Source organism: Papilio xuthus, unplaced genomic scaffold, assembly GCF_000836235.2.
Source record: "Papilio xuthus unplaced genomic scaffold, Pxut_1.1 DF828037.1, whole genome shotgun sequence".
In the NCBI taxonomy this organism is placed as follows: Eukaryota; Metazoa; Arthropoda; class Insecta; order Lepidoptera; family Papilionidae; genus Papilio; species Papilio xuthus.
Genome location: NW_013530612.1, coordinates 370,019 through 387,564, shown reverse-complemented (window position 1 = coordinate 387,564; position 17,546 = coordinate 370,019). Strand labels below are relative to the sequence as shown.

The 17,546-nt window shown below is 34.2% G+C and overlaps 3 protein-coding genes across 3 annotated transcripts; 1 reads left to right on the top strand and 2 right to left on the bottom strand.

The window, feature by feature from the left end:
• Nucleotides 1-38: 38 nt before the first annotated feature.
• Nucleotides 39-2,356, bottom strand: LOC106114561 (uncharacterized). The gene is made up of 2 exons (XM_013307823.1): nucleotides 560-2,356; nucleotides 39-305 (listed from the first exon to the last, which is right to left on the bottom strand). Exons 1-2 carry the CDS (start codon nucleotides 2,354-2,356, stop codon nucleotides 39-41), a joined length of 2,064 nt encoding a protein of 687 aa, XP_013163277.1.
• A 9,496-nt stretch (nucleotides 2,357-11,852) lies between these two features.
• On the bottom strand, nucleotides 11,853-14,567 carry mmy (UDP-N-acetylglucosamine pyrophosphorylase mmy). The gene has a single exon (XM_013308032.1). It carries the CDS (start codon nucleotides 14,298-14,300, stop codon nucleotides 12,837-12,839), a length of 1,464 nt encoding a protein of 487 aa, XP_013163486.1. The 5' UTR covers nucleotides 14,301-14,567; the 3' UTR covers nucleotides 11,853-12,836.
• Nucleotides 14,568-15,007: 440 nt separating this feature from the next.
• On the top strand, nucleotides 15,008-16,659 carry LOC106114608 (RNA exonuclease 4). The gene is made up of 2 exons (XM_013307876.1): nucleotides 15,008-15,827; nucleotides 16,173-16,659. Exons 1-2 carry the CDS (start codon nucleotides 15,045-15,047, stop codon nucleotides 16,359-16,361), a joined length of 972 nt encoding a protein of 323 aa, XP_013163330.1. The 5' UTR covers nucleotides 15,008-15,044; the 3' UTR covers nucleotides 16,362-16,659.
• The last annotated feature ends 887 nt before the right edge of the window (nucleotides 16,660-17,546 follow it).

The following is a 17,546-nucleotide window of genomic DNA, read 5'->3' as shown; positions in this document are numbered from 1 at the left end:
TCTTTATATAGATAATATTATAGACTATTCTGCTAGCTCTACAGCCCTTTGTGGGCCTTGGCTTGGTCCAGCAACTTTTTCCATCTCGGTCTATCTCTGGCCACGGACTTCCAGTTTGCTATGCCCACTTTTTTTGCGTCCTTATTAACGCCGTCTATCCATCGGAGCTTTGGTCTCCCTCGACTTCGACGACCTTCGGGATTACTCGCCATAACATTCTTAGGGACTCTGGCTTCATCCATCCGCTCCACGTGGCCGGCCCATCTAAGCCTGTTCAATTTGATGTGTCCCGCCACGTTCAGCTCCTGGTACAAGTCATAGAGCTCTTGGTTGTACCGGCTTCGCCATTGGTTGTCTTCGCACACGGCACCAAAAATACGCCTGAGAATTTTCCGCTCGAACACCAGCAATGCATTCCATCGCCTTTACTGAGAACCCAAGTCTCGGAACCATAGATTAGTACAGGCCTCAGCAGTGTTTTATACAGTAGTAGTTTAATTTTTCGGGTTAGAAGTTTAGAACGAAAATATCTTAAAAGGCTGAAATAGCATTTATTTGCCGCCATTATTCGTCTTCTGATCTCTACAGATATTTCGTTCTCCCTCGTCACCATTGAACCCAGATAGACAAAACTATCCACTACCGCAAAGTTATGTTCCCCTATGGTTACAACTTTTTCATTGATGTCAGGTGTTGATCTTGAAGCATGCATGTATGTCGTTTTTTCTGCATTTACCGTCAGACCTGCTCCATTGGATGCTTCTTCGAGAGCAAGATAAGCACTTTCCATTTCGGGCCCTGACCTGGCTATGATATCTATATCATCTGCGTAGCCCAGTAGTTGAACGGATTTATAAAATATCGTTCCCGAAGTTACGATCTTGGAATCTCTGATGCATTTTTCGAGGACGACGTTGAACAGAAGACATGAGAGCGCATCGCCCTGCCGCAAGCCGTTGAATGTATAAAACGGCTCGGAGTAGTCGGACTCGACTTTTACCTTACATTTTGTGTTTTGTAATGTCATCTTTGTAAGGCGGATTAGTTTTTCTGGGATGTTGATTTCTCTCATGGCTTCATACAAAAATGCGCGGTCCACGTTATCATAGGCAGCTTTAAAATCGACAAATAGGTGATAGGTATCCACATTGTACTCCAAGGTTTTTTCAAGAATTTGGCGGAGGCTAAATATTTGATCTATTGTGGAGCGATTCGGTCGAAACCCACACTGATATTCGCCAATTTTTGCTTCGACGTATGGAGCGAGTTTATTAAATAACACTTTTGCCAGCACTTTATATCCCGTGCACAGAAGTGAAATACCTCGGTAATTCTTACAATCTAATACGTCTCCCTTTTTGTGTAGTGGGCATATAGTTCCCACATTCCACTCGCTAGGCAGTTTTTCAGTATTCCAGATCTGGGCAACTAAGGAATGCAATGCATGTAAAGTGCTTGGACCGCCGTACTTTATAAGCTCGCCAGGAATGTTGTCTATTCCCGGAGCTTTATTGTTCTTCAACCCTTTCAATCCTATGGATACCTCCGCCAGGGTTGGTGTCAAGATGTTAGTTTCGGGAATGTTTACTGCTATTTGTTCGTACGGGGCTTCCCGGACGTTATTTCCTAGTAGTTGACCGAAATGCTGTGCCCATCTTTGTAAAACTTTCTTTTGCTCGCTCAGTATCTCCCCATTCAGGTCTCTACAAGCTGATGTTTTTGGTCTAAATTCCCTTCTTCCTTTATTTATTCTCTGATAGAATTTTCTTACATCGTTTCTTAGGTAGTCCCTAACCATGTCTTCTGTTTCTGATGTTATAAAAGCTCTTTTCTTTTTACGGTGCACCCGCTTCTCTTCTCGCCTGCTTTCCACGTATTTTTTATGTTTGTTTCGTGTGTAAAAACTACGCATATTCAGATACGCCTCATTTTTTCTGTCCGTAACAGCCTTACACTCCTCGTCAAACCATTCGTTTCGCTTTGCAGAACCTGTATACCCCAGTCTGTTTTGAGCTGCAACATGGATTATATTCTGTAATTTACGCCATTGGTGTTCTGGGTCTTCACTTTCATTTTGGTCGGTGGCTGCCAGGAGATTCTCTATTTCGCTCTGGTAATGAGTTCGTACATTATCGTTCTTTAAAAGTTGAATATTATACTTATTTTCTTTTTGGTGTTTTTTATATTTCAGGTTAGATATCCGAGCTCTTATTTTGGCAACAACGAGGAAGTGGTCAGAGTCTATGTTAGCTCCTCTGTGAGTCCTAACATCTAACAAGTTCGAGTAGTGCCGGCTATCTACGAGGACGTGGTCAATTTGATTAAATGTTTTACCATCCGGGGAGCACCATGTCATTTTGTGTATGTCTTTATGTGGAAAACATGTGCTACCTATAACCAAATTAAGGGATACTGCAAATGTGATCAGACGCATTCCATTGTCATTTGTGTTTTCGTGCAAACCGTGGTTGCCAATTGTAGGAAGAAACGTCTGTTCTCGACCTATTTTAGCGTTAAAGTCGCCAACTATCATTTTAATGTCTCCTTTTGGTATCATTGTACATAAATCTTCGAGTTCGGAGTAAAAGCGTTCCTTTTGTTCATCATCCGTCTCTTCGGTCGGTGCGTGGACATTTACAATTGTATAGTTATGAAACTTACCCTTTATTCGTATTGTGCATAACCTCTCATTTACTGGTTTAAAATCTATAACTAGGGACTTCATCTTTCGATCGACGATGAAGCCGGTACCAAAGATGTGATGTTTCTCATGACAGCTATAATAGGTATTGAAATTAGGTTTTTCTATTATGCCTTTTCCCGTCCAACGCATCTCCTGTATCGCTGTAATATTAGCACCGTGAGCTGTAAGCTGCTGACATAGCAATCTAAGTCCTGCGTCTCTGTACAGTGACCGTACATTCCAAGTACACAGGGTAAAATCATTTACCGTTTTAACATAGCCAGGTCGTTTTGTGAAGATCCGATCGGGTTTATTTACTTTTCCTTTTGTAATCATGTTATATTATAGACTATAAAAACTAATAAAACGACAATCCTTTTTAAATAAACAGGTTGTCTCTGGTTGATTATTTTCGGAATGTCAAGGTCGAAAGTGAACGTGGCATGGTGGATGTCACAGATCATAAACCTTTGGAATGTACATAAATACTATGAATCATAAGCATTTAAATTAAACTTTTTTTAATTCAACTTAAAAGAGAAAAGACAAGAGAGAGCGTAAAGGGAGGTAATCTTTTGTGTAACAACTCTTCTTTTCGTAATGAATCGGATTATCTTACTAATATTATAAATGCGAATGTTTAGATGGATGTTTGTTTGAAGGTATTCCCTGACCGGGTGCATTGATCTCGCTGAAATTTGTCATAGATGTAGAACATAGTCTAAACACATAGACTACTAATTAAGTTTTTTTTTACGCGCGTTACGGACGATAGCGATTACATTATATTTTGAAAGCTATTGTTATTTATCTAGACATTTAATGTCAGCTTAGGTCGTAACATTTAAAATTTATTACGGCTTGCGTATGTCCTAAATAGGCAATCCATAATTACATATAACACTTATTTAATCTGATTTAAAAAGTAAAACTTGTTTTTATGGAACTGATAAACAAACCTGCATTTCCTGTTTTTATTTTTTTTACAATCGCTATTGACGTTAAAGCTTAATGTTTTACTACTGGCTGTATTGACTGACATATAAAAAATAAATAGAAAATAAAAGTTGCCTCTGCCGGGTCTACAAGGACACTTCCAGTAATGTCAAGTAATATCAATTCCGTGTACAAATTATAAATGTTCTATCATTTTGAATTTTAATTTTTGTGTTTTAAAATTAAAAACCGGTTGTTCAATGTGATTAGAATTTCGCTATTATAATTTTTTTTACGCAAGATTTTAACGCATAAAATAATTAGATCTGTTTTTTACCCGACTGACAGGTGCGTAAACTTTAAGCGGGAACGTAACCTTAGAGTAACCAAAGAACAATAATTCTATGATCCATGGTCGATCCTTGTAATGAGTTTTATTTACGAATTTAATATGTAAGTACATATATCCGAAGATTATTTTTTCTTATTTATTTGCACATTTATGCCTTTTTCAGTCGTGTTACATATTCTTCAAATAGTACTCTTATAAATATGCTTAATAATATAACAAATTGACTAAATTAATGTACGTTATCGACAGAACATAATATATCGACAATCGACAGAAATTTGGCCTGTTTATATTATTTATGTAGGAACTAAAATAAATAAAAAGATTTTACGAAGAGAGAAAATATGGCGAAAAACATTGATAATTTAACAAAAAAATTACGCTAAAAATCCAAATACAATTTATAGATAAGCAATCTTAATAATATTATAAATTCCAACGTTTAGATGGATGGATGTTAGAAGGTATTTCCAAAACGGCTGTATGGATCTCGATGAAATTTGGCATAGATGTACTACATAGTCTAGAAGAACACATAGAATAGCACAAAGTTTTTTTTTAATTTACGTGGACGGAGTCGAGGGCAACAGTTATCAATATAATCTTTGATTAATTACTATAGTTTATTATGTATTTAAATTAAACTTGTTCTTTACGGGAACAAAAGTCAATTCCTTGTGCGAAGGTCATTTACTTTCAAAATGGCGAAGCGAGCGAGTCAGCTAACCCTTTCCCTGTCAATGATCTTAGTCTTACCATAGAGTATACAACGCATAGATACGTCAAAAAATAGCGAGCAAAGGTACCCGATTCAGCCAGCTGGCCATAACAATTAAAGAGCCAAGCTCGAAGTTCAAAAATATATTTTTTTTATTTTCAGATAAGAGTGGCGTCGGCAGGAACAACTTCTCTTAAACTCTCATGAACATATAATATTAGAGGAACTTTGGATGCGTTGTCAAATTGAAGTTTTTGTATAAGTATAAGACCATCGCTTTTCGTAGAAGTGGAATTAGATATACATTCGAATTACTTACATTATAAAAGGAAATTAATTTCTTCTCTACATTTTCGTTACTCTATGTTTCTCACAAACTTAGAATGCCGGAATGTGGCGTCTTAAGTTACTTGCGATTTATTATAAGCCAGGTAAACTGTGAATACCAAATAGAGAATATTTTATTTTTTTATTTTTTGTTCTTTTTTATATGGCTTTCGTGTAACGGATTAGGCCAGTATAGAGTGCTAATGGTTTTGTTCTAGTTTGGGAGACACTTAACTATTCTCTTCTTTTGGAGAAGTTTCGTGAATTTTTCCACAGATGCCTTGATGTTTTATTGTATAGCACAACTGTACCGCGGATTAACTTCCTGTTCTTTAACCATAGACAATGGAAATGACAGTTTGATTTTTTCGTTAAAATATGGCGTTTATGTAACATTGTGTAATTCATGAGAATTTTCATGGTATTCAGTTGATTAAGACACGCCTCAAGTCGAAGTAATTCCGCGTGCAGTCTGATAAGTGTACGTCCCGGAGGCCTAATTTTAATCCTCTTTCACTTCCTACCCATTTTCTTATAAGGGAAAGATGGGAAGTGGAACTGGATTTTCTGGATGAGGGTGCAGATGAGGAGATAGGGGAAATATTCTAGTTCCGTACATCCCTTCCTCCGTCGATTAAAGGTAAGCAACGCATCTATAATTGCGTATGTCTATGGGCAAAGGAGCTTTATCAAATCTTTACAAAGATGTTTATTATCTTGATTAAATAAATATAACAAGGTTACTCCGACTAAAGGTGCTTGATACTGACCGATTACTATCAACGTATCAAAACACTTCAACGTAAATTGATACTTTCGAGAAATATAATGATAATTTACGTGTTGATGTAATCATAACCACTCCTAGATAATAGAATAAAGGTTATTAAAACCTTGGTTTTATGGAGCAACTAGCGGACCCGACAGACGTTGTCCTGTCTACACGTCTTTAATTTGAAAATTCGAATATTATTTAAAAATTTGACACAGCGATGGTAGCGCTGTCTGTCGGATCCAATGTAAAACATTCCAAAATCAACAACTATTAATAAATTAAAAATTAATTAAAAAACATTGTCCAGCGGACAAAATTGTGAATCTAAACCATTCCCAGATCCCCTTGAACACACACAAAAAATTTCATCAGAATCGGTCCAGTCGTTTGAGAGAAGTTCAGTGACATACACACTCACAGAAGAATTATATATATATATATATATAAATATAACCTATATTTTGACGTAAGTATCGTTCCAATTTCATATTTTCACCATAGACAAACTGTATATTTTTCTTTTTTTGAGGCCTTATGTTCTTCCAGACTATGCTCTACATGTGCCAAATGTAATCGAGAACCATGCAGCCGTTTTTGGAGATTCCTTCCTACAAATATCCATACATCCAAACATTCGCATTTATAATATTAGTAAGAAGTAAGATAATAAAGCGTAAATCACGCTAATTTTTACGGCGGGCAAATTAAAAAAAAATGTTATGCGAGAAAGGGACAAAAACTGCAAGCCAATAGCAACAAAGATGGTTGCCATGGTAACGGTAATTCTCAGCCAATGGCGAACGCCTATATTGACATTTGAACATTGGAATTTTGACATTTGCAATTGAAAGTTTTACGTAATGTAAATAAAACAAAGTTTTTCTTTGTAACTTGAAATCAATGAAATCTCTGCGTTCGTTGTATTTTTATTTGATAAAATAACGTTATCAAATAAAGGCTTAATTTAATAATTTCGTAAGTTGTTTACAAACTTATTATCTGCTAATAGATTAAATTGCATTTTGATGTATTGATGATAATTTAAATTATTTTTAGTATACCGTACCTCGAAAGGAATACAACGGAACCTTAATAGAATCACTTTGTTGTCCGTCCGTCTGTCTGTCAGAACCTTTATTTAACCGACATCAAAAAGGAGTAGGTTCTCAATTCGTCTGTATGTTTTTATTTATTATTGTAAAATTATAGATTTGATCCCCACCATGTTTTTTCCATTTTCAAATTCCATATGTACATTTATCCGACGTGCTCAAGACGAAGGAATTATTATGCTTCACATATCTGTAAAGAAAGTCAAAGATATGTGTGAAGTCTTGCACTGGGCCAGCATTCACTATCACATAGTCTCACTTAGGGTAGACTTCGAGTCCGCGAGGGAGCTGCCTCGGCAGCTGACGCAGACGGGGTCGCGGACGAGAGCGAAAGCGTACCCGTGGCCCCGTCCCGATGCGTTGGAGGAACAGAGAGGTTTAGTAGGTATGCCTCCGTTATGGAGGAGAATCCCACATAACTACCGCGTCCCCCGGGAAGCGGAGTATGCATAAAGCATTCCTCTGAGGAAAAAAAAGGGTAGACTCCGAGACCGTCAGTGGGGACTTATACTGAGCGACGTTTGCATAGAAAACTTAACATAATTTGAAATAAAAGTAGAATGGAACCGAATAATCTTTATTTAATAGGTTTACAGCGTTAAGGTCAGACGCGGAGAATAGAATTTTTGTATAGTATTTTAAAACAAGTATTTTTAATTTTAATAAATTATTTTTCTCGTATGTATTGTAGTTTGGTGACGACTTTGATATTCGTTTGCTATGACCTTGACAACGACATTAGCGGAAATTGATAAGATGATTATTTAATCGGCCATTTTGTTATCGCCGCCATATTGAAATTTAGTAACACTAACCTGATTTTGTATGTTTTGAAGTTCGTGCTTTATTGTTTTTAAAAAAAAAACTTTTGTCTATAATTGTGTCTTGACAATGCAAGCAGATTCTTTTTATTATATGGTAGTAAAAAAATTTAAATAAAGAACGCTCAAACTTTTCAAAAATATTTTTAACATAGACTACTAAAGTCGACGGAAAATAAAAGGATGGAAAGAGCATTTGGATTAGGATGAATTTTGGAATATTATTTTATATAATAAAAAGATAAAATGAAAATATAAAATAGAATTATTAGAAATAAAGAGAAAAGCACGCACTGTTACAGAATATATTAACAACTGATACTTTTAAATATAGAGAAAAGAGAAAAAACGTATGAAGTTCTAAATTCAAAAATATAACAATTGTGAATAAAAACGTGTAAAAAGGTTCCGTATCTGTCGGCAACAACTACTTTTATAAGATCTAACATATAATACTATAAGATGATTTTTTAAATGTCATATGTCAAATTTATCTGACATTCTTATGGCGTTCGAAAACATTCGTTGTTCGACAACATGCATAGATTTATGCGCGCTTAAGTAGCGTGGGGAGAATGACTGAGATCTAGTCGTATTTAGGGCAAGCTCAAGCCTCCAAGCCTCCAACCAGGAAACGTGACAGAATATGTCAAAATCGTGAAATAACGATTGTTACATTAGTATTACTCAATACACCGCTAAACAACGCTTTTAAACTTTCGATTTGACAGCGAAATGTCAAAGTATATTTAGCGGGAACTCAAATGTCAAGGACGACTGGTTAAAGTTCAAAATGGCAGACGATCTTTTATTAATTTTAAAGAATGCATGATTAAGTTTGATGAAAAACATTTTAATAGACATCCGTAATTGCAGATGCTTTGCCTTTAATCCTTCTCAATCTTCCTCCATCCCATTGTTATTAGGGTTCCGTGCCTCGAACGACAAAAAACGGAACCCTTATAGGTTCACTTTGTTGTCCGTCCGTCTGTCTGTCAAGGCCCATTTTCTCAAAAACGCGTGAAGGTATCAAGCTGGAATTTATTTTATAATAAATAGGATAAGAAGACTAAAATTAGGCTTCCAGCACGTACACTCATCAGACTGTAGTAGGAATTGCTTCCACTTGAGGTGTGTCTTCTGTGTGGTCGTATTTCACTAGACGAAGTCAATTTGTGCTATAGATTTTGTTGTTGGTGTCTACCCCTTATTTACTGAAATAAGCTACTTCATCATCATCATCATCAGCTCACTATACGTCCTCACCTAGGGGCTCGGAGTCTAGCCTAAGTTTAGAGTGATTACGTCAACCACGCTGGCCAAGTGCGGGTTGGTTGACTTCACACATATCTTTGAATTGCTCCTCAGACATGTGTAGGTTGCATCACGTTGTTTTCCTTCACCGTAAAAACGTCGGATTACATATGTAAATCGGAAATCGAAAAACATTGGTACATGGCGGGATTAGAATCCAGAACCTGCAGATTGCAAGTCAAGTGCTTGACCCCTGTATCACCGACGCTCTCTCTCAATAAGCTACTTAATGCGAGTTTATAAAAATAAAATCTCCGTTTAAAACCTATTCTTATCTCTGTTTTACCAAAGGTAAAGACAGAGATAACGATATGATTTAAACGGAGCATTACACGGACGAGGATTACTTCTAGTAATTGTAGAAAGTAATTATAAAATTGTTAGTCAACATTTTAAATTGTATCGCGTAATTTATTTGTAACATTGTTGTTAAATGGCCATGAAAATGTCTAAATTTCATGACATGTAATTATATTGTGATAGAGAAATCGAAAGGAGTAATTTTAGCGGTTATATATCGAACCAAGGCCACATTGGGCCTGTTTCGTACGAATATTGCATAAAATAGTGATGTGCTGATATTATCGATAGCAAGGAATTTTCTGTAAATACCGTTAATGTTAAGTTATCGGCGTTTTATAACAAAAGTTTATTAAGAATTAATACTAAATAAAAATACTGGTACATTACGATTTGACAGTAATTTTGTCAACAGTAATAACAAAGTAAACTTGTAAGAATATATCCTCAATTTTACTAATATTATAAATGCGAATGTTTGGATGGATTGATGGATAGATGTATTGATGTTTGCAAGAAGGTAGCACCAGAACATCTGCATGGATCTAAATAAAATAATCTGGAAAAACACGTAGACTACTAAGTTTTTTTTAATCCCGTGCAAATGAAGACGCTGGCAACAGCTAATAAAGTTATAATCAACCTTAACCTTAGAAACTGATTTTGCATTTCAACCTCAGTTAGTAATGTATTTATATCGATAAAAACAAACTTTCATCGATATAAACATCGATATACGTACATCACTAGAAATGACGCAACGTATTGCGTTCACAAACTCGTTCTTTTAACCTTATAATAAGCAACACCTCTCTACCTGATAGTCTACGGCGCAATATTTATCTTCATGACTTATAACTAACAAGGGTAGATAGTGGTAGAGTGGGAAGACATGAATCAATTAACAACTATACCCTTGTTTGTAGTATAAGACAATCCTAGTACTCTGTTCCTAATCCCTTTTCTAATTATTAAAGAGTGACTGTATAATATAGAAATCTTACTAATATTATAAATGCGAATGTTTGTTAGAGAAGGTATCTACAGAACAGCTGCATGGCTTGATGATATTTGTCATAGATGTAGAGCATAGTCTGGAAGAACACATAGACTACTAATTTGGTTTTTTAATTCCGCGCGTACCACCTCGTCTAGTAGGATATATATTTATTTGTATGTAGAAGATTCTCTTTGTTCTCTGTTTATTAAAAAGTACCTGGATGACCGCACCGCAGCTTTGCTCGGTATTTTTTTTTTAATTGTGTTATTTGGAAATTATATTTAAGTAGGAATTACTAATAAAATGATGAAATATGAATAATATTTTTCTATCTTACCGATAGAAAAAGTTAAGTTTATGTTTAAGTTGATTATCGATAAAACACGAATAAAATGACATTTCCTAAAAAATGATACCTAGCTAGATCGATTTATCGCCCCCGAAACCCCCTATATACTAAATTTTATGAAAATCGTTGGAGCCGATTCCGATATTCCAATTATAGATATAAATATATACAAGAATTGCTCATTTAAAGATATAAGATAAGATAATGCATATTTCATCTTTTCAATTGTTGCAGGTTTTTGTAGGTAGCGACGATAAAATATCTAATGATTTGAAAAGTTTTTAACTCCTTAAGTTGTCTGTGGTTGAGTCAAAAATATTACATCAACGAACTTCCTGATCTTCAGATTTCCTGACCAATATTATCCTTGTTCACAAATCAAAGTTTATTGGCCAGAAATTTAACAAACCCGTTTTTAAGTTAACACCCTTTTAAATTAAAAGTTACGAAATTTTCTAATAATGTCAGACATTAGGTATTGAATTAAATAAAAAAATTACAAATTATTTTTACCTACGTAAAAATTTTAATCCTCTTACTCCTAAAATTACTAGAACATTCGAATATCGATTTTTAAATGCATTTGAAAAAAGTTTGAATTCCGAACGGTTTAGACAACGAGAGAGCGAGAGACAAAGGTTAAGATGAATTCAGCCAACTTATTTGTGGCATTAGAAAATAAAACACTTGACTATATTACTTGTGTAGATAAAAAAAAACAATGTAAAGTAGTCTAAACTGATCTTAGTAAACGGTCGCCAGAGAAAGGTAAAGTCTTTGTGCGTGATTTGACTAAATAATGACGCTGCGGTCGTTAACCGAATGACACTAAGAATAGTCTATGGTTCTCAAACTTTATTTCTATATTTTTAATTCAATTCCAGAAACAGATACCATACCAAATAAAATAAATCACTAAAAGCACATTTTGTGTGCAAGAGTTTTTGTGTTTAGTACGGAGAGAAAATTTAAAGACATATATGAAGTCAACTAACCCGCACTGGGTCAGCATTGACTAAGACCTAGTGATCCATGATTTAGAGTTGGTTTCCGATCTCCTCAGTAGGAAGGTATAGTGAGCTGATGATGAAGTTAGGAAAAAAACAATTTAATATGAATAATACATGTTTATTTAATTACAGAATATATTGTAAAGAAGCAATTTTACAAACTTAAAATACTTTAACGTAAAATATCTCCGAGATCCGAAACTTGAAAATAATATTTGAAATTATTCAATTAATAATCGATAATGACAAAGTATGATGTATAAAAAACAATAAAATAATCTTCCATTACTATAATAATATTTTATTACTACGATTGACCATAATCGTAATTATACATTTTTTTTAAATTATGAAAATTATAAATCTGAATTTAATTTCTACACTAATTATTATCAATGCATTTCAAATGCTTAAAATTATTTACAAAAACATAATATTTACACACTTTTTTATCCGATTGTGATGTTAAAATTATTATAAAACATTTTTTTTAAAAATTAATACAACATATGATATCATAATCTTTGACTATAAAGAAAAAAATATTACGAAATTTAGGCGCGAAAATTTGACGTTTACAAATATTTCGTTAATACTAAAATTAAATGTAATTATTGCTAAAAATAACCTAATGGAATAGGAAAATTATACTAGACTAGAATATGTTTAAATACAAATAATTTTGATTATTTTTAAGTAGCTACTGCAATTGGCATTATAAGCTCGAAAAGCAAAATGGCGGAAATCTATAGATTTAAAACCTATAGGTGAAGTGCTTCATAAAAGTTTGACGTCTAATCGTGAGTAGATTTTCGATATTTAATAAGTGTGCGTTACTCTAAATTTTTAGGCCTTTATTCGCGTCACTTGTGTTAGGTATGTATAGGTTTTAAATCTATGGTAGAAGTCCATTGTATAGGCAATTAAAAAAATTACTGGGGCATAGAATTAAGTAAGTTAATTATTATATTACCGCAATCATTTATGACGATGTATAATTTGTAATTTAAAATTTAAAGATGACACATCTCAAGTTTTTTTTTTATGTGGATAAAAAGCTATTTAAACTATTTTGATGAATTGTTTTACGATTCGTATTCCAGAGTGTCAGGTGTCAGTTAGTGGAGTTTTTTTGTTTATCAGTGATTTCCATTTACACCATTGGTTGTTGATTCATAAATACTCTTTAAATGGAATGGAGAAATAGCAAATACTTCATTTTTCACTAAATCCTCTAAATTTTCACCACCATAAGACAATAATGGAGATATTTCTACATCAATATTATCTTGAATAACACCACCAGCTTCTCTTATATATTTTCTATGTAGACGCAGTAAATCCTCCTTGGCTGTAGAGGGACAATCTTTTTTGGCGGCATCAGAATTTTTCAGTGCAGAAAACTCAACATCTCTGGCAACTTCTAAGCATATAAACTTCTCCGCAAACTCAAACACATCAAATATAAACTTTTCCAATTTAATACCATTTGGCTCTGATGGAGTTTGACGGACACCATTTTCATCTACATAAGGTATCTTCTTCTTAGCAACATGCAACTTCAATTTCGTTTCATAATCGCATATTTTTCTAAGGAACTCGGAAGAAAAGTAATGGTTGCAAATATTTCCTGCACGGAAGGTAAGTCGTCCATCAGGATTTCTACGTTCTGCAGCTTCATCTGTTAATTCGGAATACTCCACTACTTTGTAATGTCCGTTCACTCTACATACAACACCAACAGCTTCACTCGGAGTTGACTTTGATACAACTTTGGCTGCGCAATCTGCATTTTTACTCTTACAATACCCTATAAACACTGGATCAGCAACTTTAGTAAGGATATTATCAACGGAATGTGCATGTAAGTGTTGTACACCTCTTCTTTTAATATCTTCTAGCACACCTTGGGTCTTCAAAGCTCGGTATAACCCACCATTGCCATCCGGAGTTGAAGAGACATGGTGTTTCTTGTCTAAAAATATTTTACCATCAAAATCAAAGCAAGGTAATGTTCCTTGCTCGAAGAATTTAATATTTTCCTCGTTCAAACCAAAGTATGAATGATTTTTGAAGTAATCTGCTGTAGGACCCATAGTGTGTTCAGATGTCATTATGTACCAAGTTATTTTACCCTCTTTTCCGGTACTTTCAGTAGCCATATTCTGTACTCTAAGAATTCTCTCAGCTTGAATTTGGAATAAAGTCTTCTTTGATGGTAATCCAACATTGTACATTCCTTTAGGATGACCGAACCCAAGTCTGGTTGCTTGCCCACCAGCCAGTAACAAAACACCAACTTTACCTTCAGAAATTTCTTTGAAACCAATATTTTCGTATTCTTGAATTTTTTCTTTAGTCAATCCGGGCACGGATTCGTAGTGCGATTCGGGTATCGGTTTCAAATCATCATCAGTCTTCTCTAAAATAACTTTAGTACTGTCCATAGCACGTCGAAAAATTGTATTCATTTCGGCCATGTCCAATTTTCCGATTTCTCCCGCCAATTGTTCCCGCTCATTTTCATTAAGTTCCGGCCAATATTTGATAAGATGCTCTTGACCGTGAGCGATCAATCCTTCCTTCAAAGTTTCGTATGACATTACGTTCTCGTATTTTACACTGAAGTGATATTAAATTGCCGCTAATATCTTATCAGGTCCGATCCGCGCGATTAGAAAGTTAACACTGACTACAAGTTCCAACGAAGACATTTCACTGTTCATTCTCCCACCACGGTATAGTCCAAAACAGCGAAACACGTCGGCTAGAATCTGACATTCTGTTTATTTACATTCAAGGTTGTACGTTCTTATATCATTAAATTTTAATATACAAGTCGACTTTGGTATTACACGTTTTTTAAACCAAGAAAGTAAACACAGCAATGTATAACTAAATTTATTTGACGTAATATGTCAAGTTGTCGATTGGTTGATGTAATTTGACAGTTTTGTTCTGAAACCAAATCATGAAATTGAATCAATGAGGAAAAATAATAATTTTATTCCAAAGGTGTTTATTTCATTTTTATTACATAAAGAGCACACAAAAACTACTCTCAACTTTAATTTCGCTTAATTGGAATTTTGACTCTTTAATAAATTACAAATTATCTTAAAATAACGTAATAGAAAATAACTTAAACAACTAATCTAAAAGTAAGAAATATGCACTTTCAAGCACAATATTCATATATTGATGTTAATTAATTTAAGTATTTAAAATAGAATTTACCAACACATGTATTTCCGAACGGAAACTAAATTATTTTTAATCTGTAACTGTAATTAATGTCACATTTGCCATGTGGTGTATCTGTCAAAAGAACTGTCAGATGTGGTCCAATGCAAACTTTAATCGGTGATATCTCTTATATATTATTAATTCTCGTTGATTATTTATTAAGACTTATATATTGGACGCTTAAATGTGTTTTATATGTATTAAAAGTAATAATACATCAATGTCTTGAAAGCAACATGATTCAAAATACGAAAAAACAAAAGAGGGTACAAAATGGTGAAGCTGAAACCGTTGCTATAAGGGGCATGATTGATGCAAATTGGCGTAAACTATTATCAAGTAATTTAGTAGACAATACTAAAGAGGTCATCCAAAAAGAGACTCACTACACTGGGACATTTCGACGTGCTCGAAAGAAAAACAACATGGATTCTGTTAACACAAATTTAGAATCAATGCAATTGAATTCAATCCTAGCTGATTCTAATAAAACAAAAGACACCATAAACAATAGAACAGTTAATAAAAAAGGTTCATTAACAAAGTTTGTAGCTATGGATTGTGAGATGGTCGGCATAGGTTACAATGGTGAGGATCATATGCTTGCCAGAGTGTCATTAGTAAATAAATTCGGGGATTGTATTTATGATAAATATGTGAAAGCAAGAGAAGAAGTCAAAGACTATAGAACCGAAGTTAGTGGTATTCGTAGAGAGAATTTAATCACCGGAGAAGAGTTTTCAGTAGTACAAAAAGAGGTTGCAGAAATATTAAGAGGAAGAATACTAGTTGGTCATTCTTTAAAGAATGATTTGAATGTATTATTTCTATCACATCCGAAGACTAAAATAAGAGATACATCTAAATACAAACCATTTAGAAAGGTAAGTACAAATAAGATTGTTTTCCTTTAAGTATCTTTAGACCATTTATCCGACGTTCTTATGGTGAAGGAAAACATTGTGATGCTGCACATATCTGAGAAGAAATTCAAAGATAAGTGCAAAGCCAACCAACCCATACTGGGCCAGTGTGGTTGATGGTCTTGTCACCCCTAACTTAGGGTAGGCTCTGAGCCCTTCGGTGGGGACATATAGTGAGCTAATGCTGATGACCTTTAGAACAACAAGAGAAATTTTACCAAATTACTATACTTTAATTACTATTACATTGAATTATATTTTTTATGAATTAAAAAAACTAATAAGACAATTTCCTTTTCATTACAGATGAAAAAAGGTAGTACACCTTCTTTAAAGTTTTTAGCTAAAGAAATCCTTGGTATAGACATCCAGCGAGGGGAGCACAGCTCCGTTGAAGATGCTAGAGCTGTTATGCAACTTTATTGTACTGTAGCCAAGACATGGGAGATGACGTTAAGCACTAAACGTACATATAGTAAGAAAGCTGATGACTGATAAGGTTTGAACTTACAATTGAACAGGTTTGAACTAACAATTGAACTCTTATACTACTGGATAACCTCGAAACCTTCATAAGCGAGAATCATTAGTGAAAATACCTCTATAAGCGAGAAACTGTTTTTTCTATATCAAGGTGTCAAACGAGCGAGCGGCCACATGAAATCGCTAAAATAGCGAAGTGAAGTTTTTATACATTTAAATTGATTTGAGAGAAATTGCGAGCGTACAAAGTCGAACACAGAAGGCGTGAAGTGGAAGCAATTCCGCGCTTCGTCTGATGAGTGTGTGTCCCGGAGGCCTTATTTAGTCCTCTTTCCCTTCCCGTCCTTTTCTTTATAAGGAAAGGATGGGAAGTGGAAGTGGACTTTCCGGATGAGAGGATGCATGGGAAGGGAAGATATTTTCTTTCTGTGCACCCTCCTCCGTCGATTAAAGGTAGGCAACGCATATGCAATTGCGTATGTCTATGGGCAACGGTCACTTCGCTATTTCAGTGATTTCAGGTGGCCGCTCGCTCGTTTGCCACCTTTTGATAGCTACATTTTTTGCTTACACAGGTAACTAACCAGAGTGTCTCGCTTATAAAGGTTTTTATCTAACACGAGTTTCTCCCATATGGAATTCGTCCATTACTACTAAATATTGACTCTCGCTTATAGTGGTTTCTTGCTTATCTTAGTTCATGAAGTTTGAATATAATTTTGATTAATTACTTAAAATAGCAAGCCTTTTTAGGAAACTTGAATAATAACTGTAAAAGTTTTTGAATATTTTTAATTACAAATTACTTTAAAGTTTTGAGTTTATTTTAAGTATAAAATAATTTGCAAGTTTATCGACAAATATTGCGACAGATTAAACTAAATATAAGTTTCTATGCAATTTGTTTGTGCGTTTTTCGTGAAAAGGCTAACAAAATGTACACTTTTAATGTTAATTCTGTGAATAATGATTGTGAATAAGACAATTGTTAGATTTAAAAGATAAAATATTTTTCTAAATAATTTTATGTAAAAATTTGTTTTGATAATATTGTGTTTTATTTAACACCTTTATAGGATTAAGGGCTTATAATAAGTCAAATGTAATCACGTAATAAGATGTTAGGTTAACAAATATTGCTTCCTAGCTCTTTCCGTGCTTTTACAAGAAATTCTAATCACTTTTAGGGTTCCGTAC